The sequence below is a fragment of the Gekko japonicus genome, unplaced genomic scaffold (assembly GCF_001447785.1).
Source record: "Gekko japonicus isolate JY-2015 unplaced genomic scaffold, Gekko_japonicus_V1.1 scaffold393, whole genome shotgun sequence".
In the NCBI taxonomy this organism is placed as follows: Eukaryota; Metazoa; Chordata; class Lepidosauria; order Squamata; family Gekkonidae; genus Gekko; species Gekko japonicus.
The window spans coordinates 1,152,746-1,177,450 of NW_015177017.1; the positions used below are offsets into that span (position 1 = coordinate 1,152,746).

At 48.4% G+C, this 24,705-nt stretch overlaps 1 protein-coding gene across 1 annotated transcript in view; it reads left to right on the forward strand.

Moving 5' to 3' along the window:
* Positions 1-11,837, forward strand: part of PRSS23 (protease, serine 23) — a 26,728-nt gene extending 14,891 nt beyond the window's left edge. Inside the window, exon 2 of the mRNA XM_015427723.1 lies at positions 9,569-11,837. Coding sequence (XP_015283209.1) covers positions 9,569-10,700 — 1,132 coding nt within the window. The 3' untranslated portion in view covers positions 10,701-11,837. The remainder of the gene's footprint in view (positions 1-9,568) is intronic.
* Positions 11,838-24,705: the final 12,868 nt, after the last annotated feature.

The window sequence follows — 24,705 nt, forward strand, 5'->3', positions numbered from 1 at the left end:
CTCCTCCTCCTCTTCTTCTTCTTCTTCTTCTTCTTCTTCTTCTTCTTCTTCTTCTTCTTCTTCTTCTTCTTCTTCTTCTTCTTCTTCTTCTTCTTCTTCCCTCCTTGCTTTACAAAAGAATCACCAAAGAGAAATAAAAACCAATGAGGGAAAGCCGGGGTGGGTGCGCTTCTTCTTCTTCTTCTTTTCAGTGAGAATCCAAGTTACATGTGTATGTGTGTTTTAAACAGTGAGAGAGGCACGCAAACGAGAGTGAAGTCGCTCTGGAAGGAGCTCAGCCCGCTGGTCACAGAGCTGCACGGTGATCCGATTAGTTTTGCGGGTGGGTGCGCTTCAGCAGCCGTGCCAGCGTACCTGCTGGGTCTGGTGTATGTGTTGGCAGCTACCCCGGCCCTGACGCGGTTGCAATCCGGTTCAGTTTTTCCAGCGTGTCTCCTCTCGTAACCTTCAAATTAGCGGGGATTTGGGAAGGAGCGGACCCCCGGAGAGGCGGCTTCCCCTGAACTCCCTGAAGTGATGCCAATGGGCAGCCGACAACGGAGACGGAGCTGTCGTCTAAGATTGGGCCGAGGGCTTCCGTAATCCTCCTGAGCTACCTTGACTATATTTCTAGCAAGTCTGAGGGCCAAGGAAAGCTCGTTTTGGATATTTTGGCAGGGACCGTGCCTCTTTTTTCTCACTCCCTCTCTCCTCCCCGGGGTTAATCATTCCGGCGTTTCCGCTCCAGTGGAAAAACTGCCTTCATTGCAGAAATGTAATGGAGACGATTTCTTCTCCCACAAATTTTTGCGTCCATGCGTTGCAAAGACGGTTTCTAATTAGCGGGGTTGGGCGGAACACCTCCTCGAGGGTGACCTTCTTGAAAGGAAAGCTAATTGTGATTTGGCTCTCCTGTTTGGAAGATGATTCATGTATGCACGAAACAAACCACTGTTCTCTTTCCCCCTCCTGTATAATTCATTTGTACCCCACCTTTCTCCTCAGGAGGAGCTGCAGTGGCTCAGTGGTTAAGACACTGAATTGCAGGCTGGAAGGTCAGTAGTCTGGCAGTTCGAGACCCGAGTGCCACATGACAGAGTGAGCTCCCGTCTCTGGCCCCAGCTCCTGCCAACCTAGCAGTTCAAAAGCAAGAAATTGCAAGTAGATAAATAGGTACCACTTCGGTGGGAAGGTAAGAACATAAGAACGTAAGAGATGCCAATGTTGGATCAGGCCAAAGGCCCATCCAGTCCAACACTCTTTATCAAAATTCTGTTTTGTTGTAATTCTTTCACAAAGTAATCCAATATTAATGAAGTTGACACATTCCGAATGGCTAAGAATAGCTCCCAAGTTACAAATCGTTCCTTTTAGCGGACAACGTCTTAAGACTTTGTGAAAGAATTACAACAAAACAGAATTTTGATAAAGATTGCCTCGAAACGAACATTGAAACTCGAGGAAGTTCGTAAGCACTTCAGTGACTTGATGTCCTGACCTGTTGAAAAAAGAAATTCTGGATTAAAACAACATGGAAATGCCAATACATTATTGTCCTCATTTTGTGAATGTTTGAACTGTTGCAGCAATTTTCTGTAAATTGATGTATTTTGATTGCTGTTCCCTTTAGTTATATTGTCTGTCTTTTTGGGTTGATTGTGGAGCCAGTGAAATGGTTGAGCAGCTGTAGACTGAGTCAGGCTCTTGTTCTGTCAAGATCAGCATTGTCTACTCTGACTGGGAGCGACTCTCCAAGGTCTCAGGTGGAGATTTTTCACATCTGATCCTTTTAAGCGGAGATTCCGGGGATTGAACCTGGGACTTTCTGCAGGTCAAACAGATGCTCTATCATTGAGCCATGGGCCTTTTCTAGGGATGCCAGCCTCCAGGTGGGACCTGGGGATCCCAAAATTACAGATCTTCTCCTGACTACAGAGATCAGTTCCCTTGGAGAAAATGGATGCTTTGGAGGGTGGATTTGTACCCCACTGTGGTCCCTGTCCCCCTTCAGGCTCCATCTCCAAATCTCCAGGAGTTTTCCAACCTGGATCAGGCAACCCAAGCTCCCCTTCCTTTGCCAGTGGCCGGGGGGGGGGGGGGACCACCTGGCAACCCTAGCCTTTTCCATAGCTCTTCCATGGCCACAGGCCATGAGCCTCAGGTTAAGATCCAAGAGCCAAGACCAAGTTTTATACCTGGATCAGGACACTGGAACAAAAGCTGAGCTGGAATATTATCCAGGGGGCAGAGATGTCCTTTCCAGTCTTTCCCTTCCTGCAGGATGTCATGTCAGAATTCTAGAACCTTCTAGAGAGCCAGTTTGGTGTGGTGGTTAGGAGCGAGGACTCTAACCTGGGAGAACTGGGTTTGGATTCTCCACTCCTCCACATGCAGCTGCTGCTGTGACCTAGGGTCAGTCATAAGTTCTCTCAGAGCTGTTCTCTCAGGAGCAGTTCTCAAAAGAGCTCTCTCAGCCCCACCTACCCTACAGGGTGTCTGTTGTGGGGAGGGGGAGGAGATTGTCAGCCGCTCTGAGACTCCTTTGGGTAGTGAAGGGCAGGGTATAAATCCAATCTCCTCCCCCCCTTGGCAAACACGTTGTTAAGGTTCCGATAACAAGCACGCTGTTTGTGAACAGTTCCAGTAGACTAATGTTTTCAGTACTTGACTAGTTGTTGGCAATATTTGACCAGCCTCAAATTATAGAAGCCGGTGCCCAAGCCCAACTCGATGGATCAGTTGGCAGGTGTTGTGGTAGTGGACATCACAGTTCCTTCTCTATGGACAACTCAGGCCTTTCTCTCAATCTTGCCTTGAGACTGTGGGGTGTGGCTGATGGGCAATACGCACTGTCTATTTTACATAAAAGGCTACGGTTAACCATCCTTGCAAATAGCTGCTGATAGAACAATCATTTGCGATAGTCCTATCCCTGCTGAAGCAAATAGCCACTAAATAGCTGGTGAGAGCCAGTGTCTTGTAGTCGTCGAAACGCAGAGCTGGAAGGCACTTCAAGGGTCATCCAATCCAACCCCCTGCACAGTCATTAGGGTGTCCCACTAGGATCTGGAAGACCTGGGTTCAAAGTCCCGCTCTGCCATGGAATCTTTCTGGGTGACCTTGGGGCTAGTCACACAGTCTCAGCCTAACTTACCTACCTCACAGGGCTGTTGTGAGGATAAAACGGAGAAGGAGAATAATGTAAGCTGCTTTAAGTCCCCATTGGGAAGAAAAGCTTGGTGTAACTGGTCTATAAATAAGTAAATAAATTATAATGAATTTGGAGAAAGAGAGAGAGAGAGACCTATCCATTCATTCTCTCTCAGCGTATCTCACAGCGTTCTTATGAGGATAAAATGGCAGACATGATGTAAACTAGCTCGAGCTTACAAAATGAAGGCCAGGATAAAACTTTAATAAAGTACAAATACAGTTCTGTATGTTTACCCCCATCCAGCGTTCCCTCTAAGCTGAGTTAGCGTGAGCTGGCTCACAGTTTTTTAGCCTCCGGCTCACACATTTTTGTCTTAGCTCAGGAAGGATGGCTTCGGAGCAAACTAATTTATGCAGTAGCAGGGGTCGTTTTGTAGAAAAAGAGCTAGGGGAACTCATTAGCATAACTCATTAGCATATGCCACACCCCCTGACATCGTAAGGCCCAGCAGTGGACCTGCAAGGCCGGCGGGAGTGCGAGGAAGCCCCGCCAAGGCCTTCCCTGGCCCCAGGCAGGCAGGGGTGGGGAGAGGCGGGGAGGAAGCAACTTACCCTCCCTCTTCTCCTGCCTCCTCCTGGCTGAATGAGGGCCGGAAGCGGCGTGGCCGGAAGCAGGGGGTGGGGCTTCGTCATGTGCCCCCCCCGCACCTCACCCGGGGGAACTGCAATCCCCCACGATCCCTCCCGAAATGACCTCTGTGCAGTAGCCAAATCTCTTGCTCACAACTTTAATCACCATAGCTCACAAAGTAGAATTTTTGCTCACAAGACTCCACATCTTAGAGGGAGCATTGTGCCCCATCCATAATGGTACATACTGCTCTTCCTTCCTCCTAGTTGTATTTTTTTTAAAGTTGACAAGTCCAGACAAGCTATCTCCAAAAAGTCTGTGCCAGTTTTTCAAATGCATATATGATGTGCCGGTTGATGAAACTCCACTTTAGAAGATCTGGAATAATTCCGTTTTCTTGAAGTTGTGTCTTTTGTAAAGTGCTAGAGAGGTCTGAGAAAACCGGTTCTCTCTGTTGCCCTCTGCTGGACGGAACTGTGCCACTGCAAGAGGGAGGCAAGATAATGAGCTTTTAATGATGAAAAAGCTCCATCCTTACATCTAATCTAAAGCCAAAAAGGGAGCAGTGTCAAACCCTATAAGTGACAAAAATAAATGATGCACTTAAAAATAAATGCTTCTGTTGGCTGATGTTAATGCAGTTCTTCACAGATAACTGTCTAAGCAAGCTTCCTAATCCTGTTTTGAGTGCGACGCAAAAGGATAAAGAAGAAGAGAAGAGATTGGATTTATACCCCGGCCTTCACTACCCAAAGGTGTCTCAGAGCGGCTTACAAACTCCTTTCCCTTCCCCTCCCCACAACAGACATCCTGTGAGGTAGGCGGGGCTGAGAGAGCTCTTGACAGAAATTGCTCTGTTTCAAGGACAGCTCTTATCAGAACTACGGCTTGCGCAAGGTCATCCGGCCAGGTGCAAGTGGAGGAGTGGGGAATCAAACCCGGTTCTCCCAGATTAGAGTCCGTGCACTTAACCACTACACCAAACTGTAAGCATGTTAGCTTTACAATTGTAAGAGGCTTCATCGCCCAGTAATCTGCCCCAGGGTAAATACCCCTGAATTAGGTGAATACATTGAACTACTGCAGACACACACAAAATCACACAAATGGGCTTGCTAATGGGAGCCAGTTTGATGTAGTGGTTAGGAGCACGGACTTTAATCTGGGAGAACCGGGTTTTATTCCCCACTCCTCCACATGCAGCTGCTGGTGTGACCTTGGGTCAGTCATAAATTATTTCAGAGCTGTTCTCTCAAGGGCAGTTCTCGAAAGAGCTCTCTCAGCCCCACCTACCTCACAGGGTGTCTGTTGTGGGGAGGGGTAGCGAAAGGAGATTGGAAGCCGTTCTGAGACTCCGCGTGAAGGGCGGGGTATAAATCCAATCTCCTCCTCCTTTTCTTCTTCTAATGGTGAGCTTGCCCATAGGATCAGTTGCTGCTACATGGCTTGTCCATGCCAAAGGCAGCATAGCGTGCCAGTGTGGTGTCATGATTAGAGTATCCAGCTTGGATCTGGTCAGCCTGTGTTTTATGTAGGAGCTTTCAAGGCAAGTGTGAAGCAGAGGTGGTTTGCCATGGCCTTCCTCTGCAGAGCCTTCCCATCCAAGGACCAACCCTGCTTAGCTTCTGAGTTCTGACAAGATCAGGCCATACCATGTTGCCTTCCCTCCCGAGAAAGCCCAGAACAATTTGAGGTGTGTGTGGGGGGATAGTTTTTTTCTTCTCGTGAGGACTTCCCCCCGTTTTTTTTCCGTAGAAAATTTGGCATTTCTGTGGAATGTTGAGTGTGTGTGGGGGAAATTCTACGAATATTTTCTCTCAGTAGTATGAGTGGAATGCTCTTTAAGGCCGGGTTTTATTCACTGAAAAGGCCTTCTAAGAACTGTGTCAGGTGAAGATGTTATGTCTACCCGGTATCAGCTAATAGTCACTCCTCTGTAGACTATCGACATATCTAGGACCATTCTCAAGGATTTGCAACTAATTCTGCCCACAACTTAATGTGATAGCTTCGGTGATGACTGTGCATGGGCGACAAGGTCGATGTTTTCAGTTTTTAAGACAAATAGGCAAATTTTCTGCGACTGTACAAAGACTGCTTCTAAATCCGGAGAGCGTACCTTATTTTGTTTTCTAATGACATCAGGATTTCTGTTTTCAACTTACGCCCCTCCAAACAGATGGCAAAAACTACTGTATTTGCTTGAAAGGAAGAGGACCCTGTAAGGTGACCCCCCCCCACACAAGATTATTCAGAAAATGAACACATGAAGCTGCCCTATACTAAATTAGACCCTTGATCCACCAAGGTCAGTATTGTCTACGCAGACTGGCAGAGGCTCCGCGGGGTCTCGGGCAGAGGTCTTTCCCATCACCTACTGCCTGGTCCTTTGACTGGAGATGTTGGGGATTGAACTGGGGACCTTCTGCATGCCAAGCAGATGCTCTTCCACTGAACCATGGCCCCTCCAGAGCCAGTTTGGTGTCGTGGTTAAGTGCGTGGACTCTAATCTGGGAGAACCGAGTTTGATTCCCCACTCCTCCACTTGCAGCTGCTGGCATGACCTTGGGCAAGCCGTAGTTCTGGCACAGCTGTTCTCTCAAGAACAGTCCTCGAAAGAGCTCTCTCAGCCCCACCTACCTCCCAGGGTGTCTGTTGTGGGGAGGGGAAGGGAATGGAGTTTGGAAGCTGCTCTGAGACTCTGAGTGAAGGGCGGGGTATAGAGAAGAAGAGATTGGATTTATACCCCGCCTTTCACTCGGTGTCTCAGAGTGACTTACAATCTCCTTTCCCTTCCCCTCCCCACAACAGACACCCTGTGAGGTAGAAGAAGAAGAGATTGGATTTATACCCCGCGCTTCACTACCCAAAGGTGTCTCAGAGCGGCTTACAAACTCCTTTCCCTTCCCCTCCCCACAGCAGACACCCTGTGAGGTAGAAGAAGAAGAGATTGGATTTATACCCTGCCCTTCACTACCCAAAGGTGTCTCAGAGTGGCTTACAAACTCCTTTCCCTTCCCCTCCCCACAACAGACACCCTGTGAAGTACGTGGGGCTGAGAGAGCTCTTTCAAGAACTGCTCTTTCAATCCAGTCTCCATCTCCTCCTCCTCCCCCGTCCCACGGAGGAAGGGAGAGCAATGGGTGTGGCCCTGACTTGCATAGAGGAGGAAAATAAGAAGAGCCATCTAGTCCAGCATCCAGGGCAAAATACCTGTGTAGAAGTGGACTAGATAACCCCTAGGCAAGCCTCTGGGTCTCAGCTGCAGTCTCCTGCCAACAACACGAGAATGCGACTGTTGGTCTACCTTGCAGGGCCGTTGTCAGCATCGCAGACATGCCCTTGAGTGATGAAAGCTCCGTAAGTAAGGCTGCTCCGGGTAGAACTAGAGTACAGTAGACATTTGTTTAGGTGGAGGAGGCCACTTTGGTCGAAGACATGGAACGCCATCATTCATTTCAAGGGCTGCCAAGCACCTTCTATAGGGCCCGGCTGTATTCCATTCATACTCGAGGTATTTCAAGAATGATGCTAAGCTGCTCCAGCCGTTATTGGTTTAACCCCAGCAGGGTTTAAAGATGCATAAGCTGCATCTAATAGCCATGATTTGTTTGAATAATCCTTGCGGGGATGTGGGGTGGGGGGAGCCCTCCTTTCCCGCAGGGAAAGGAGGGCTCCCCCCCACCCCCACATCCCTGCAAGGATTATTCAAACAAATCATGCCGCCTGGCTAATTTTCCAATCAAACCGTCCCACCGTTTTCTCGACACCTCTCCGATGCCTGCTGTTCTCTGCCGCTGGAAAGCCCGCTTGCCTGTCTTTCATAACGGAGCTTGGACCATTTAAAATATGACGGGGGCGGTGGGGGGGGGAGTGCCAATCTGGGCTTGCAATTGACTGTGGAAGACAGACGCTGCAAGCCCCGTAGAGTCCCCAGGCCCCATTTAGCACTGCAGGAATACTCCTCCCCCTTTCCCCATTCTGATGTTCCAAAATAGAATCCCCCCTTTTGGAGATGCAGGCAAAAGTTGCCCTTTGACCTCAGGAACAGAATAAACACAATCACGTAACTCCTGCTCTTCTTTTGTCTTGGCCTGTCCATTTTTCAGCCGAAGGATGTGTCTTGTTAACAAGTGACTTGTTAAATAAAGTCTGAGTCCACTTTGAGAGCCAGTTTGGTGTAGTGGTTAAGTGCGCGGACTCTAATCTGGGAGAACCAGGTTTGATTCCCCCACTCCTCCACTTGCACCTGCTGGATGACCTTGGGCAAGCCACAGTTCTGTCAGAGCTGTTCTCTCAAGGACAGTTCTCTCAGAGCTCTCTCAGCCCCTGCCTCACAGGGTGTCTGTTGTGGGGAGGGGAAGGGAAAGGAGATTGTAAGCCACTCTGAGACTCCAAGTGAAGGGCAGGGTATAAATCCAATCTCTTCTCCTCCTCCTATTTTATTTATTTAATTTATTTACTCTACAAATGAGAAACTGAGAAAGACGCACAATGTGGCATTCAGAATATAGTCACGTCTGAAGCAGAGGGGCCATGGCTTGGTGGTAGAGCCACAGTGGCCAAATTGTCTGCATTGAACAGGAGTCGAACTGAGTGGACTTTAAGACCACTTTCAGCACTGGAATTCTGTGCTTGGTATGGAGAAGGCTGCTGGTTCCGGCTCTGGCATCTCCTGTTAAAGGTTCACAGGTAGCAGAAGCTAGGGGACATCTTCCTCTAAGATCCAAGAAGATGCTATCAGTCTGAGTGAGCAGTATTCATGGTCCACATCAGTATAAGAGAATTCCCATGTGTTCAATGGGATGTGAATCAAAGTTTTGCAGGTTCTCTTCTGGGCTACATCGCAATCATATTAGGAGATGACCTTGGGTTAGAAACGTTTGAAGGACGTGTACAGTACTAACTTCGCCTGGATTCACAGTCATTGGCTTTTCCTAAGGAACTCTGGGAATTGTAGTTCTCTGAAGGGGCATGAGGGACCTCTAACAGAATTCACCAAACTACAATTCCCAGGGATTGGAGCCCATGACTCCCCTTCCACTAACTTAGATCCTATAAGTCCTTTGCAGCTGGTCTTTCTTCAATAAAGGAAGATTTTTCTCCATCAGAGAAAGCCTTTATCAGGGAAAAAATGTCTTTCTCTATTGGAGGAAGACTTTTTCCCTTGAAGGAAGACAAAGCAGAAGTGCCATGTTGGTCTGCAGTAGAGGATCAAGATTCGAATCCAGGAGCAACTTAAAGACTAAATCTTGTTGGTCTTTAAGCTGCTACTGGACTCTAAATTTTGATTTAGCAGAAGGGGGTCCACAGGATCGAACCCTGGATTCTTTGAGTTAAGGTAGATCTAAGCCAGTATAAATTTGTGGTGCCCAGTTTTGACTTTCTAGTAAAGGTAAAGGTTTCCCTTGCTCGAAAGCCAGTCGCATCCGACTCTAGGGTTGCGGTGCTCATCTCCGTTTCAAAGCCGAAGAGCCAGCGCTGTCTGAAGACGTTTCCGTGGTCATGTGGCCGGCATGACTAAACACCAAGGCGCACGAAACGCTGTTACCTTCCCACCGAAGTGGTATCTATTTATCTACTTGCAATTTCTTGCTTTCGAACTGCTAGGTTGGCAGGAGCTGGAACTAGAGATGGGAGCTCACTCCATCATGCGGCACCCGGGTCTCGAACTGCTGAACTACTGACCTTCCACAGCCTGCAGTTCAACGTCTTAACCACTTGAGCCTTTCTACCAAGGTATTATTTGCATTGTGCATTACTCTTTCAGCCATCAGTAACAAGAACCTCACTTTTGTTTTGCAGATCAGCCTTCAGTATGGTGGGCCTGCCAGCTCTGATCTTTCTCCTGTGGGCCGTGGGAGGTGTGATACCTTCCAGTTCCCATTGGAAGCCCACCTGGCCTTCTTACAAAGTTCCAGTCGTCGTGCCACAGTTGACTGTTAATTTGGACAAGCCACAGTTTGACGCAGAAGCCAAATTAGAAGTGGTATCGCCTTGTGGTCCATCTTGCCACAAGCGTTCCCCGTTACCTACTTACCAAGAGGTGAAAGATTATCTTTCTTACGAAACGTTGTACTCCAATGGTTCCCGTACCGAGACGGAAGTTGGCATCTATGTCGTTACTAGCGGCAGTGCAGGGGCGCAAAGCAGATCTCGGACAAAGAGGCAAATCTATGGATATGATACGAGGTTCAGTATTTTTGGCAAGGACTTCTTGCTCAACTACCCCTTTTCCACTTCTGTGAAGTTGTCCACTGGTTGCACTGGAACGCTGGTGGCTGAGAAGCATGTCCTAACGGCAGCTCACTGCATTCATGATGGCAAGAGTTACGTCAAGGGAGCCAAAAAACTACGAGTGGGATTTCTGAGGCCCAAGCTGAAAGACGGTAGCAAGGGAGGAAATGTCAGCGGCTCCTCTGAGCCCGAGAGAATGAAATTCCAGTGGATCCGTGTGAAGCGGACCCACGTTCCGAAAGGGTGGATAAAAGGGAATGCCAATGACATTGGCATGGATTATGACTATGCCCTGTTGGAACTCAAGAAGCCCCACAAGAGAAAGTTCATGAAAATAGGCGTGAGTCCATCGGCAAGACAGTTGCCCGGAGGAAGGATTCATTTCTCGGGCTACGACAACGATCGGCCCGGAAATCTGGTCTACCGTTTCTGCGATGTCAAAGACGAGACCTTCGACCTCTTGTATCAGCAGTGCGATGCCCAGCCGGGAGCCAGCGGCTCTGGAGTTTACGTGCGGATGTGGAAGAGACAGAACCACAAATGGGAACGTAAAATCATTGGGATATTTTCAGGACACCAGTGGGTAGACAACAACGGCTCCCCTCAGGATTTCAACGTGGCTGTCCGCATCACGCCCCTGAAATATGCACAGATTTGTTATTGGATCAAAGGCAACTATATGGACTGTCGGGATGGGTAAAGACGATGGATGTCCGAGAAATGCCTTGACTGCTTATCTCCCCTATATTGCCTTTGTGCATGATTCTGTTTTAATAAATGCCTGGATGCGGGGATGAACAGGGAGGTCTATCTTATTTGTGGTGGTGATTTGAGTTAGAGGACAAATGCAGTTTAAAAGATGTGTGTTTGGCAAAGAGAGCTGGATTGATCCTAGATCAGGGTTGACCTAAAATGAAATCCTAGCCTTACTCTTTTCCTCCCACAAGTCACTCCCTCCTGTTCTTTCCAGTTGTCCAAGTCAAAAGGCACATTCGTGGTGCTCTTATGTTTATGTACCAGACCAGAGGGTAGGAGGGGGAGGAAGGAAAGCAGGGCTACTCAGGAGGTGGTGGCTTGGCATCACTTGCAGAGTTAGTGAAAATTGGCCAAAAGTAGTCCAGACTCTGGAGGAGTAAAGGGCTTTCCTTCTAGCCAATGAAACACAAGGCTGAGGTGGAGAAGAACCACCACCAGACCATCCACGTAAGTCATATGAAAGGGCTGCTGCAGATCACAACAGGCATTGATTGGTTTCAGCAGTAGACGTTGAAAACCTTAGCTGTCAACCATAGTCTCAGGGGAAGGCCTCTATGCCCGATTTGTTAGTCCTCCGTGGTAGCTTGTTGTCCACTGTGTGAAACAGGATGCTGGACCACGATGGACCACTGGTTAGATCCAGCAGGGTTCTTCTGATGTTCTGACGTACCACTTGCTATGAGGGACACACCACATTTATTTATGTTGCTTCCTTTCTTTCTCCATCTGCTTGCTCGATGTTTGGAAAGCAGGCAGGCGTTTGCCAAATATGGCTACGTGCCGAGAGGTGTGTTTGAGGACCTCCTGAGCTCGTTTGTCCAGATATCTGCAGTCGTCAGGTCTGATTCTCACGCTGCTTTTACAAGACATGGCGCAATATTCTGTCTGGTCGTTTTAATCCCATCCTCCTTTCAAGGAGCTCAGAGTACGTGATCCGTCCCCTCTGTCTTAGTGTCACAACAACCCCATGAGGGAGAACAGGGTGAGAGAGAATGACTGGCCTAAGGTCACCTTGCAAGCTTCATAGCAGAGGGGGGATTTCAACCCAAATGCCACAGATTCTACTCACTTGAAACATGAAGCTGCCTGATACTGAGTCAGAGCATTGGTCTATCAAAGTCAGTATTGTCTGCTCTGGTCGGCAGCCGCTCTCTAGAGTATTCTGGCCCTCGAACCTCTTCTTCTTGGCAATCGGGCTTGTGTCTTGTGATGTGTAACTTTGGAACAGAAATTCAGGTCATATATCTGTTTCTGAGAGGGAGAGCCCATGGAGGAAAGATCTCAAGGTTTCTGTTGCCCAAGATATTTGTGTCTAACCATCGTTCACAATTTCAGGTGCCGCCACATTGTTGGGACCCCTGTCCCAGGTCTTTCTGGCCTTTATCATTCGTTGGGTCCTGCTCCTGCAGCATGCTTTATTCAGACACATGTGTTCTGTCCGTTCACACAAGGTGGCACCAACCCATAGCTAGCACAACACAGGTCAAAAGCATGATTTCTGGTTCTGGTTTTCCAGAATTCGAACATCACATCAAACCATATCACTTCCTTAATCTAGTTTTGGCCTGATGACTGAATGAGTCTAAAAGCACTAAATGGACAAGTACCTTCTTGGAAAGCCGTTTTCCCTGCTGCCTCAGTTTTATTCTAGATGCTCAGAAGAATCTGGATAAACTCAACACTTCTTCTGAGTATCTACAAAGCTTGGCATGGTGTGAGAGATGAGGTTCCAACCCTCCCCTGAGATCTCTGCATGGGCCAGAGAGATCTTGGGGGAAAGGAGGATGACCACTACATACACTGGTCGTCTCAGAAGGTACAAGGCACTTCATGCAGACCTTTGACCCTGTGGGTCAGAAGATGAGTCTTCAGGTTCTGTTAGATCTCCTTGCTTCCTCCAATTGCTAGCAGAATAAATTATGGAAACTAGTAGGCAAGTAGAGGAGCTGCGGTGGCTCAAGTGGTTAAGACGCTGAACTGCAGGCTGTGGAAGGTCAGTAGTTCAGCAGTTCGAGACCCAGGTGCCGCATGACGGAGTGAGCTCCCGTCTCTAGTTCCAGCTCCTGCCAACCTAGCAGTTCGAAAGCAAGAAATTGCAAGTAGATAAATAGGTACCACTTCGATGGGAAGGTAACAGCGTTCCGTGCGTCTTGGTGTTTAGTCATGCCGGCCACATGATCACGGAAACGTCTTCGGTCAGCGCTGGCTCTTCGGCTTTGAAACGGAGATGAGCACCGCAACCCTAGAGTCGGATTCGACTGGCTTTTGAGCAAGAGAACCTTTACCTTTAGGCAGGTAGAATAAATTAACCAAATACATGCAATTATGCCAGTTAGAAAGCTAGATCCTAGAAGGTTCACCCGACCGTGTGCCACGCAATTCAGATGTAGATCCTGTTTTTGCGACCATTTCAGTGCATGATAGCCAGAGGCTGGATGATGTGAAACTTCGGCCACTCATGCTCTGAGCATGGACCCGCCAACTCATGGACACCCACTGTCTTGTTCTGAGCTCAACTTCTGTCTGGATGCCACTGCTCATCCATGATAGATGGCTTGAAAAGAAAGGCTAAATGATGATTTAAATATATTGTACTGGCTGCGTTCACCTGGCAGGGCATCAACACAGACCGGCATTTTCCCGTGGTGGATACATGCTGACCTGTGAAGAATAAGGTCATTTCATTGCAGGTTTTTTGGCCAGGTTCTAAGAACAAAGCTATAAGACTAGGTGGCTAGAAGGGATGAGTCAACCCACAAGGAGGATGGATGAGGGGGACTTTCCCCTTTCCAATTCAGTGAAGAACGTTTTCCAGGGAGCACCCAACCTTGCATATCTCACTGCTAGCTGTTCAATATTAAGAACATAACATAAGAACATAAGAGACGCCAATGTTGGATCAGGCCAAAGGCCCATCCAGCCCAACACTCTGTGTCACATAGTGGCCAGAAATACCAGGTGCCATCAGGAGGTCCACCAGTGGGGCCAGGACATTAGAAGCCCTCCCACTGTTGACCCCCCCCCCAGCACCAAGAAGACAGAGCATCACTTGCCCCAGAGTCCGTATCTATACCTTGTGGCTAATAGCCACTGATGGACCTCTGCTCCATATGCCTATCTAATTCCCTTTTGAAGCCGTTCATGCTTGTAGCCGCCACCACTTCCTGTGGCAGTGAATTCCAAGTGTTAATCACTCTTTGGGTGAAGAAGGACTTCCTTTTATCCGTTCTAACCCGACCGCTCAGCAATTTCATGGAGTGCCCACGAGCTCTTGTATTGTGAGAAAGGGAGAAAAGTACCTCTTTCTCTACCTGTTCTTTCCCATGCATAATCTTGTAAAAATTGATTCTTATGGGGCAGAAAATACCAAAACCAAAGAGCTGTGGCAAGTGTTCTCAGAGGGCTTGTTGCACTGAAGTTGTCAAGGGCTCAGTGCTGCAAGATGAGGTTGTGTCCGCTCCGTCTGCAGCTGGAAGAAGCTAGGAAAACATGAGGGACTTTGTGCTTTGCAAAGGAAGGGCAATGTTGTGTGTGTGTGTGGGGGGGTGACGCCTATTGGCAGTGAAGCTCTTGATATGACCCAAAGCTCCAGGGCAGACCCAGTGTGTTGTCTGGGGACCCCGACTTGGCACCGGAGGACCAAACTAGACATACAGTAGCAGACGCAGGTCTGGAACATTGATCTTTAGGAAGTGCCAAGGAAGGACATGATTTGCAGGAAAAAAGTGGGGGGCATTTCACCTTATCCCTACCTGCTGTTCCCCCCTTCACCAGCCCCAGGTTTAGCCAGAGTCCCAGATGTGTGTTTTGCCAGTTTGGTGTAGTGGTTAAGTGCGTGGACTCTAGTCTGTAACTCTGGCACAGCTGTTCTTGAAAAAGAGCAGTTTCTGTCAAGAGCTCTCTCAGCCCCACCTACCTCACAAAATGTCTGTTGTGGGGAGGGGAAGGGAAAGGAGTTTGTAAGCCGCTCTGAGACTCCTTCGGGTAGTGAAGGGTGGGGTATAAATCCAATCTCTTCTTCTTTTACCTCACAGGGTGTCTGTTGTGGGGAGGGGAAGGGAAGGGAGTTTGTAAGCCGCTCTGAGACACCTTTGGGTAGTGAAGGGCGGGGTATAAATCCAATCTCCTCTTCTTCTTTTACCTCACAGGGTGTCTGTTGTGGGGAGGGGAAGGGAAGGGAGTTTGTAAGCCGCTCTGAGACACCTTTGGGTAGTGAAGGGCGGGGTATAAATCCAATCTTCTCCTCCTCCTCCTGCTGTGATGGGACCAAAATGGTTTCTTCCATACAATTAGAAAGCGGCTTGGGGAGGACACAGTATGAAGTGGGGAGGAACAGCAGGGAGTGGGGAGGGGGCTGCTTAACCCTCCCCCCTGCTTTTTTCCTCCCACACCCTCCTCCCCGTTCCAGGATTTCCAGAGAGAAACCGCCCAAGCCCAAGAACTCTTTGTCCTGAATAGGACTGTGAGTAGATCTGCTCAGAATTGCTCCAGGAATTTGCCAGCGTACCGTTGGCAAACCTACCTGCTTCAGGTAGGGTTGCCAATTTCAGGTAGGGAAATTCTTGGTGATTTGGGGGCGGAGCCTGGAAAAGGCGGGGTTTAGGGAGGGGAGCAACCTCAGCAGGGTATAATGCCATGCAACCTACTTTCCAGAGCAGCCATTAGAGAGCTAGTATGGTGTAGGGATTAAGAGTGTTAGACTAGTATCTCTGGGAGACAAAGGTTCAAATCCCTACTTGTGCCATGGAAGCTTGCTGGGTGACCTTGGGCCAGTCATTCTCTTCTAGCCTGATCTACCTCTCAGGGTTGTTGTAAGCATAAAGTGGAAGGAGAGGAGAATGACATAAGCGGCTTTGAGTCCCCATTGGGGAATTCAGTAAATATTTTTTCTCCAGGGGAACTGATCTCTGCAGTCAATTGCGATTCCAGCAGATCTCCAGCCCTCCTCTGAAGGTTGGCAACCCTAACTGCTGGTGAGTATGGAAGGGACAGGAAAGGTGGACTATCCCACTTTCCACTTCTCCCCTACAAACTATGTCACTTCCTTGCCTCTTTTCAGCAGTTCAGCAATGGGTCTTCTGGACTCTGGGGCCTCCAGTTTGAATATCTGTGAGCAGAGCTCAGAGCAAGCTGGTCAGCTGTGCATACTTTTGCAGCTAATTTCAAACTCAGTTCCCCCTTTTGTGTCAATGTGGGCAGCCTGAACCAGCTGAATTAGAATGTGTCTGTCTCTGGGTCTTTCCTGGTTCTTGATTCTCCTCCCACCTTACTGATTTCCAGGTGCTGATGTACACTCCTGAATGGTGCTTTGATTTTCGGGGGGTTTGTTTGCTTTGTAATTGCTGGGATTCCTAGTCCGAACACCAGCACCTCTTCTGCCTATATTCAAACGCTGGGGGTAGCTTTGACACGTGATGGAACCCCATTCTGGACCTGCTTTCCTGGTGCCTTCGCATTATGCACAATTCTTAATGCTTTACGAGGAAATACGTACTTCTCCGTGTATTTGACATGACAGCCACCTCCTGTAGAGACTTCAGTCCTGCTTTGAATGTATCCCAGCCATTCAAAAAGAAATCATGGGACATCCATACAGAGGATCTTGTGCATATCTCTAAATACTTGTCCAGAATGAAAGCACGCATTGTCATTTTGCTTGTTTTGTAAGGAGGTTCAAATATAGCACAGTTTGATCAACTGCCACCTCAAACAGCTTGGTGTCTGTTTCTTTCCTGTTTTTTCTTCTTGTGACAGACTGAAGGTTCATTTTGTTTGCTGTATCTCCCCCCCCCCTCACACACCTGCATAGCCCAGGCTAGCCTGATCTTGTCAGATCTTGGAAGCTAAGCGGGGTTGGCCCTGGCCAGTATTTGGATGAGAGACTCCCAAGAAATTCCAGGGTGGCTATGCAGAAGCTTCCAGTAGAATACTTCTGGACTGGAGCAGATTTGATGGCATTATTATTTCCCCTTTGGCACTTTTTAAAAAAATCAGCCTTTTGGGCTGTTTGTCAACTAAAAATGAGCACCCAAATGGAAACTAATTTCTTTTTGATACTTCTGGACCACGCTTTTTCAAAAACAAACAAAGGATGTAATTGGGGCTGTTTTTAGAGAGAACTATAAACCGATGAAAGCAATAAAAGGGTTGCAAGAATGCATTTAAAACAGAGTCTTGGGCAGGAATCAAAACACACAGCAATAAACAAAGCAGCTGGGTCAGGATGCGGGGGCGGGAGGGGGTACGCTGCCAGCAGGGTTGACTTAAAGGGGACAGACACATCACATGGGCTTTTGCAAGCTTTATGTAGTTTGTTTGCGGCAGGATGCAATCCAAAGTGATGGTGTTGACCTAACAAAGCCCTTCATGGCCAAGGACCATGGCATCTTTCCCAGCAGATATCTGCCTGAAAGCTGAGGTTATTCTCAGAGGTTATCCCCACATTCTGAGACTAGGTGGGTGTGTACCAGGGACAGGGCCTTCTTGGTGGTGGTGCCCACACTGGAACTCCCTCCCATGGGGGAATCCTCAGTCAGCACCAAGAATATATTCTTTTAGGTTTCAGGCAAAGTGTGTCCCTACATTCTGAGACTAGGTGGGTGCGTACCAGGGACAGGGCCTTCTTGGTGGCAGTGCCCATATAAAACTATTCAAGGAGCAATATCAAATAATGTTTTAATTAAAGAATTGAGAGAGTTCACGTCTATGACAGTGTGATCCCACCTTGTGACACTTGCATTCATTAAAATAACAATAAACAAACTTCAAAAGACATTGTATTTTGGAACAATAATTAAGCATATCCGACAATAGTCGACATGTAACACTTCAGGCCTGTTGCACTGGAGCAGACCAGGGTTTCAGTCTTCCTGACTTCTGTCTAGCCAAGTCCCTTGAAGAGAACCACCTTGAAGCTCCGCTGTATGTTGGGATGTCGTCTGTTCTTCACAGGAGTTTCTGGTATCCCTAAAATATTAATATGTAGTTTATAGAAAGGACGGAGGTGAGAGTGCTTCTCCCTCTGCAGCTTCAGGCCCTCCAATCCATCAGGGAAAATTCATATACCATAAATGGCAAATATTCACAACAACATTCAAAAGACAGACTACCAGCCAGTTAATATAAATGCAATCCTCCCTCCCGGCAATCAGTATAAGCAGGGGTCGATTCGGGGGGAATCGCGGGAGATCGCCGTTCCCCCGGGTGAGGTGCAGGGGTTGGGGCACACGACAAAGCCCCGCCCCCTGCTTCTGGTCGGGGTAAAATGGCGATTTGACGCACCCTGTAAGTGCTCGGGGTGGACGGGTGTTCCTTACAGCAGTTTGGACTGTATTTTGGTCCAACGCAGCTTCCCCCAGGCAGGGGGAATGACTGGCAGGCATCAAGACCCAAGAGAGAGTTGAGATTGGTGTGATCAAGTGTCGGAGGAGGCTTGTATTACACTTTGATCCCCTCTCCCGAAGCGGGCGAGTGCATTCAGGGGGTGTGGCCTTATGACACACTTCTGGTGATGTCAGGGGGTGTGGCATATGCTAATGAGTTATACTAATGAGTTCCCCTAGTGCTTTTCCTACGAAACGACCCCTGAGTATAAGAAATTCTCAAACCAAAAACATTAATATGTTGTTTCGTAGACAGGAGTGCTTTTGAGGTGAGAGTGCTTCTCCCGGCAGCTTCAAGCCCTCCAGTCCCTCAGGGAAAATTGCGCTTTTTTTTTCCTTATAAGGAATACCCCAACTCTTTAGCTCCCCCTGGTGGACTCACAAATTCACCCACACTATGGAACTCCCTCCCCATGGGGGCATCCTCAGCACCAAGTCTATATTCTAAGTTCCAGGCAAAGATATGTTCCCTCTAAGCTGTGGAGTCTTGTGAGCAAAAATTATACTTTGTGAGCTGCTGGCATTAAAGTTCGGAGCGAGCGATTTGGCTGGCTGCATAAATTAGTTTGCTCTGGGGCCCTCCTTCCTGAGCTAAGACAAAAATGTGTGAGCTGGAGGCTAAAAAACTGTGAGCTAGCTCACACTAACTCAGCTTAGAGGGAGCACTGCTTACAAGCCTTTTAGACATAGTCTTAATTATCTCTGTTTGGGATTCTAGGCTATTTTTTGTTTTGTTTTTTAAACTGGCTCCTGTGATGTCACTTTCAGGATATTTATGATTTATTCTGCTCTTTGTATGCATTTTATTGCTGCTGCTTTAACTGTAGAAGACCCAGGAAAAGAATTGGAAAAGATCTGCTCTAGTCTTTTAACACCATACATCTTATAGGATTTTTCTGTGTGCTGTTTGGCTGGTAGCTTCACATGAGCACGTGAAGCTGCCTTATACGGAATCAGACCCTTGGTCCATCGGGGTCAGTGCCAATGGTCCCTCTAAGCTGTGGAGTCTCATGAGCCAAAATTCTACTTTGTGAGCTGCTGGCATTAAAGTGGTGAGTGAGCGATTGGGCTCCTGCATAAATGAGTTTGCTCTGGAGCCCCATCCTTCCTGAGCTGAGACAAAAATGTGTGAGCCAGAGGCTAAAAAACCGTGAGCTGGCTCACACTAACTCAGCTTAGAGAGAACACTGGTCAGTGTTGTCTATTCAGATTGGCCATGATGACTATCAAGCTTCTCAGGCTGAGGTCTTTCACATCATCTACAACCTGATCCCTTTAACTTTAGAGGCCGGGGATTGAACCTGGGACCTCCTTCATGCCAAGCAGAGCCACAGCCCCTCCACCCAAGCATGAAATGAACACATGAGGCTGCCTTATACTGAATAAGACCCTTGGTCCATCAGGATCAGTATTATCTATCCAAACTGGCAGCAGCTTTCCAGGGTCTCACACGGAGGTCTTTCACATCACCTACAACCTGGTCCTTTCTACTGGAGATGTTGAGGATTGGACCTGGGACCTTCTGCATGCTCAGCAGATGCTCTGCCAGTGAGCCACGGCCCCTCCACCAAAACATGAAACGAGCAGCTGAAGCTGCCTTATACTAAATCAGACCACCGGTCCATCAAGATCAGTATTGTCTATTCAGACTGGCAGACGCTCTCCAGGGTCTCAGGCAGAGCTCTTTCACATCACCTACTGCCTGGTCCTTTCAACTAGAGATGCCAAGGATTGAACCTGGGACCTTCTGCATGCAAAGCAGAGGCTCTACCACTCAGCCTGCTCTTCCCAGTCCATGTTCTGTCTCCAGGACTGAACAAAATTTGGTAATGTGGGGGAGGTAGCCTGGGATATTTTTCGTTATTCAGAAGTAGCTGCCATTAAAGGAAAGGCTGTCGACCCCTGCCTTAAAGACTGACATTCCAACTATTTCAGGCTAGAGGTCACTTCTTCCAATGCAGCGAATGGATCCTCATGGTGGGTCTTCATCGTAAGGATCCACTCCTTGCATCTGAAGAAGTGTTGGTCAACTCACAAAAGCTGCTGGTGGAATAAAAACACATCTGTTTTCAAGGTGCCACAAGACACCCGTTTATTTTTGACTCCAAGATTTTAATATTGTGAATATGTGAACTTAGGCAGATCACGAGAGGGAGGGGGAGTAAGGGTTGCCTCAGTACTTAGTTCTTGTGGCCCTTTCTTACATGTCCAGGGAAACGCTGATCGCCACTTTGGGGGTCAGGAAGCAATTTTCTCCAGGCCAATTTGGTCAGGGATCCTGGAGGTCTTTTGTCATCTTCTGGGCGTGGAACAGCGGTCACTGGGGGTGTTGGAGGGGGAGGTATTTGTGAATCTCCTGCATTGTGCAGCAGGTTGGACTAGATGACCCTGGAGGTCCCTTCCAACTCTATGATGCTATGATTCTAATACAGCCAAAGCTATGGGATTGCTGTGTCTGCGTAGATCAGGGTCCCCAGCACCTGCCAATACCTTTTCCTGGCTTCTACCAAGTGTTTTAGAATGTAGATGGAGCTGGGGCGGGGCTTCTGATTGGCCATCGCTTGGCTATGCAGATTTTTAAAAACGTTGCTTTGGCAGCAGCTCTACCACATCGGAAGGATTTTCTCTGCGCAGCTGAAGGTAAGCCACTGTGTGTCTGGCTCTGCCATTTTGTAGCTGCACCCACCATGCGGTATCAGAATTCCAGAGGTGCACACAGACTCAGAAAGCCTGAGGACCCCTGGGATAGATTTTCTCCTTGTAACGGAGAAGGCGATGGAGAGAATAAAAACAGAAGCGGCACATGGACCTAGGTCTCACTTAGGTACTAAACCAACATCTGGCCCAGAGACAGGGAGGCCAGATCTCCTATGGTGAGAGAACTCTCCACCCCCCCCCGCCCCCCAGTATTTCAAAGGGGAAAATGGGGGGGGGGGCCCTGCGCCAGCACATGATATTACTTCTGGCAAAAAAAACCCAGAAGTGACATCATGATTTCGGGGAGGGGGCAGTGCTCTAAGATTCACCAAAACTCTGCATAGTTTGCAGCAGCACAACCCAGAGACAGGCTGTCCGTGTTGAGGAAAAGCAGGCCACAACCTCTAGGTCGACTGTAAACTTCATTCTTAGTTCCCCTCCAGTGCCTCCGCTGTATTACATTGCTGAGAAGTCACACTCCTGAGCTGCTTACAACTCGAGTGGCAGCCTGGGGGGGGGGGGGGGGGCTCCCCCCGGGCCCTTCTGAACCCTTCTGGCAAGGGATGGACAATGCGTGCCTGAAATTCTTCTCCACATCCCCACTTAGTTAACGCTTCTTGGTAAGGCGCCAGATTGAGGCAATAAACACAGCTCCTTCAGATGGGAAACTTTCAAGGAATGGGACGAGCAAGGAAGGAAGAAATACGGGGAGACAGTCATGCAGCCGATAAGAGATCGCTTTCTTGCCTCCTAAAAAGGAGACCTAAGACTGCAGGAAGAGTTGCTGTAAAAAACTAAGGACCAAATCCCCTCACCTAATCAAATGTGTGTGTGTGGGGGAGGGGGACGGAATCCAGTGGGTAGCCATGTTGGCCTGAAGCAGCAGAACAAAGTTTGAGTCCAGTGGCACTTTTAAGCAGGGCTATTTTTGGGCAGGAACGCACAGGCACGGAGTTCCGGCTGGCTCCCAAGTTGGCCACGCCCAGCAGGAACTCATTAGCATAATAGGCCACACCCAACAGCAGAAACTCATTAGGACTGGCTACATTAGGGGTGTGTGGCCTAACATGCAAAGGAGTTCCTGCTACAAAAAAAAGCCCTGAGTTTTGACAACAAAGAAGGTAAACAGAATAAGAAGCAAAAGGTGGGTGTGGCTGGGTGACCACACTTCTGGTAACATGTGGGTGCGGCCTAATGTGCTAATGAGCTGTGCTGTCAGGGGTGTGGCCCAATATGCTAATGAGTTCCTGCTGTTGGGTGTGGCCTATTATGCTAATGAGTTCCTGCTGGGCTTTTTCTACAAAAAGAGCCCTGCTTTAAGACCAACAAAGTTTTATTCAAGGTGTAAGTTTTCGTTGTGTCTGACGAACATTTCATTGTGTCTGAGGGAGTGTGCGTGGACACGAAAGCTCACACCTTGAATGAAACTTTGTTGGTCTTAAAGGTGCCGCTGGACTCAGACTTTGTTCTGGGTGGGTGAGTTAGAGTTGCCAGCCTCCAGGTAGACAAGTCGTTGCATGTCGGATGGATCTCCCTCTTTTTCTGGGTAAATCCCCCCCCCAGGCAGCTGATCGGTGGCCAGGAGGTGGGGCCTGTCAGTGGGGACCCTTGCCTCCATGGGGGGGGGGGGGCTGGCAAATCAGGGGGGACCCTTGCCCCCATGGGGGGGGGGGTCTGGCAAGAAGAAGAGGAAGAGGAGGAGGAGGAGGAGATTGGATTTATACCCTGCCCTTCACTATGCGAAGGAGTCTCAGAGCAGCTTACAATCTCCTTTTCCTTCCCCTCCCCACAACAGACACCCTGTGAGGTAGGCGGGGCTGAGAGAACTCTCTCGAGAACTGCCCTTGAAAGAACAGCTTTGAAAGAACTTATGACTGACCCAAGGTCACACCATCAGCTGCATGTGGAGTGGAGAATCAAACCTGGTTCTCCCAGATTAGAGTCCGTGCTCTTAACCACTACACCAAACTGGCTCTTAACCACTACACCAAACTGCTTATATTTCCCCCCAGTGCTTCTACAACCCACTGCCATAGGAAGTGGTGGCGGCTACAAGCATGGACGGCTTCAAAAGGGAATTAGATAAGCATATGGAGCAGAGGTCCATCAGTGGCTCTTAGCCACAAGGTATAGATAGGGGCTCTGGGGCAAGTGATGCTCTGTCTTCTTGATGCTTGGGGGGGGGCAACAGTGGGAGGGCTTCTAATGTCCTGGCCCCACTGGTGGACCTCCTGATGGCACCTGGTATTTTTGGCCACTGTGTGAAGTGTTGGACTGCATGGGCCTTTGGCCTGATCAAACATTGGCGTCTCTTATGTTCTTATGTTCTTGCAAACCATTCAATGGACCTATTTCCGGATAAGCATTTGCTTGAAAAGCACAGTAGGTCAAAGAGAATTGCTTTTTAAAAAAGTGACCGACCATGCAGGGAAAGCAAATAACAGTGTCCTGGGACGCTTCTCAAAGGCCAATGAATTTCATGTGGTAGAAACGTTTGTCATGAAGCTGCATGAAGTGTTTATGTTCGGTTCGCAGAGGCAAACAGCAGTAGGGCCGTGGAGGAATCGTTACCCTCAGAGCCAAGTCCAAAATAAATTAAGGTGCCACACGACTCTTTTTGTTATTTTGGCACCAGCAGACTAAAAAATGGCTGCCCCCTTTCTAGACTATTAATTAATTTATTTTAAAAAATTATACTGCAACATTCTGTCACTTGGCAAGCTGCCTTGAAGGCTCCGGTTGTGGCAGAAGAAAGTTTATTTGTTCACTTGTTTGCTTATTTCTTTTATAGCCTGCCTTTCTCGCTGAGACAGAAGACACCATTATAAAAAGAAATGCAGTAAAGAAGTGCAGTACGGGCAACACATAAAACCTGGATTACAAAACCAGAGAACGCAAAAACAACTGTCTGTGTACGTGTAACAGGCAAAGCAATAAAACAGGATGACAACATTGGAGAAGAATGCAATAAAACAGTGATAACGCAGGGGTCCCCAACATGGTGCCCGCCAACACCCTCCTTGGCACCACCAAGTGTTTTCAGGAAGTGGGTGGTGCCAGGTGGGGCTGTTGCCCAGCAGAGCTTCTGGTTGGCTGCTGAAAATCTGATTGGCACTGCAGATAAAAATAACATGGTCTCAGTGGCACCCCAGCTGACACCACAGTGTTTCTTTTATTCCCTCACCTTTCTTTCCCAGTGTGTGTTTTTTTAATTACCCCTCTTCTCCCCTGCGCTTGGGCTTCCCCTCTGTGTGCATGTGTGTGGCTCCACCTACTTTGGCAGCCATTTTGTGATCCTGCCCACCATGCTACGTCACAATTCCAAATGGGCCCACGAGCTCAGAAAAGTTGGGGACCCCCGGGATAAGGCTCCCTCTGAGCCGTGGAGTCTCGTGAGCAAAAAATCTACTTTGTGAGCTCCTGGCATTAAAGCGGTGAGCCAGCGATTTGGCCACTGCGTAAATTAGTTTGCTCTAAAGCCGTCCTTCCTGAGCGAAGACAAAAATGTGTGAGCCAGAGGCTAAAAAACTGTGAGCTAGCTCACACTAACTCAGCTTAGAGGGAACACTGTAATCAACACAATTAACATTGCCTAAAATTTGCACGGACATTAAAACAACAACTAAGATTGACAGCTTTGCATTGGGAAATTCCTGGAGGTTTTGGGGGTAGAGGCTGGGAAAGAAGAAGAAGAGGAGGAGGAGGAGAGACTGGATTTATACCCTGCCCTTCACTCGAAGTCTCAGAGCAGTTTACAATCTCCCATCCCTTCCTCTCCCCACAACAGACACCCTGTAAGGTAGGTGGGGCTGAGAGAGCTCTTTCTAGGACTGCTCTTGAGAGAACAGCTTTGAGAGAACTTGTGACTGA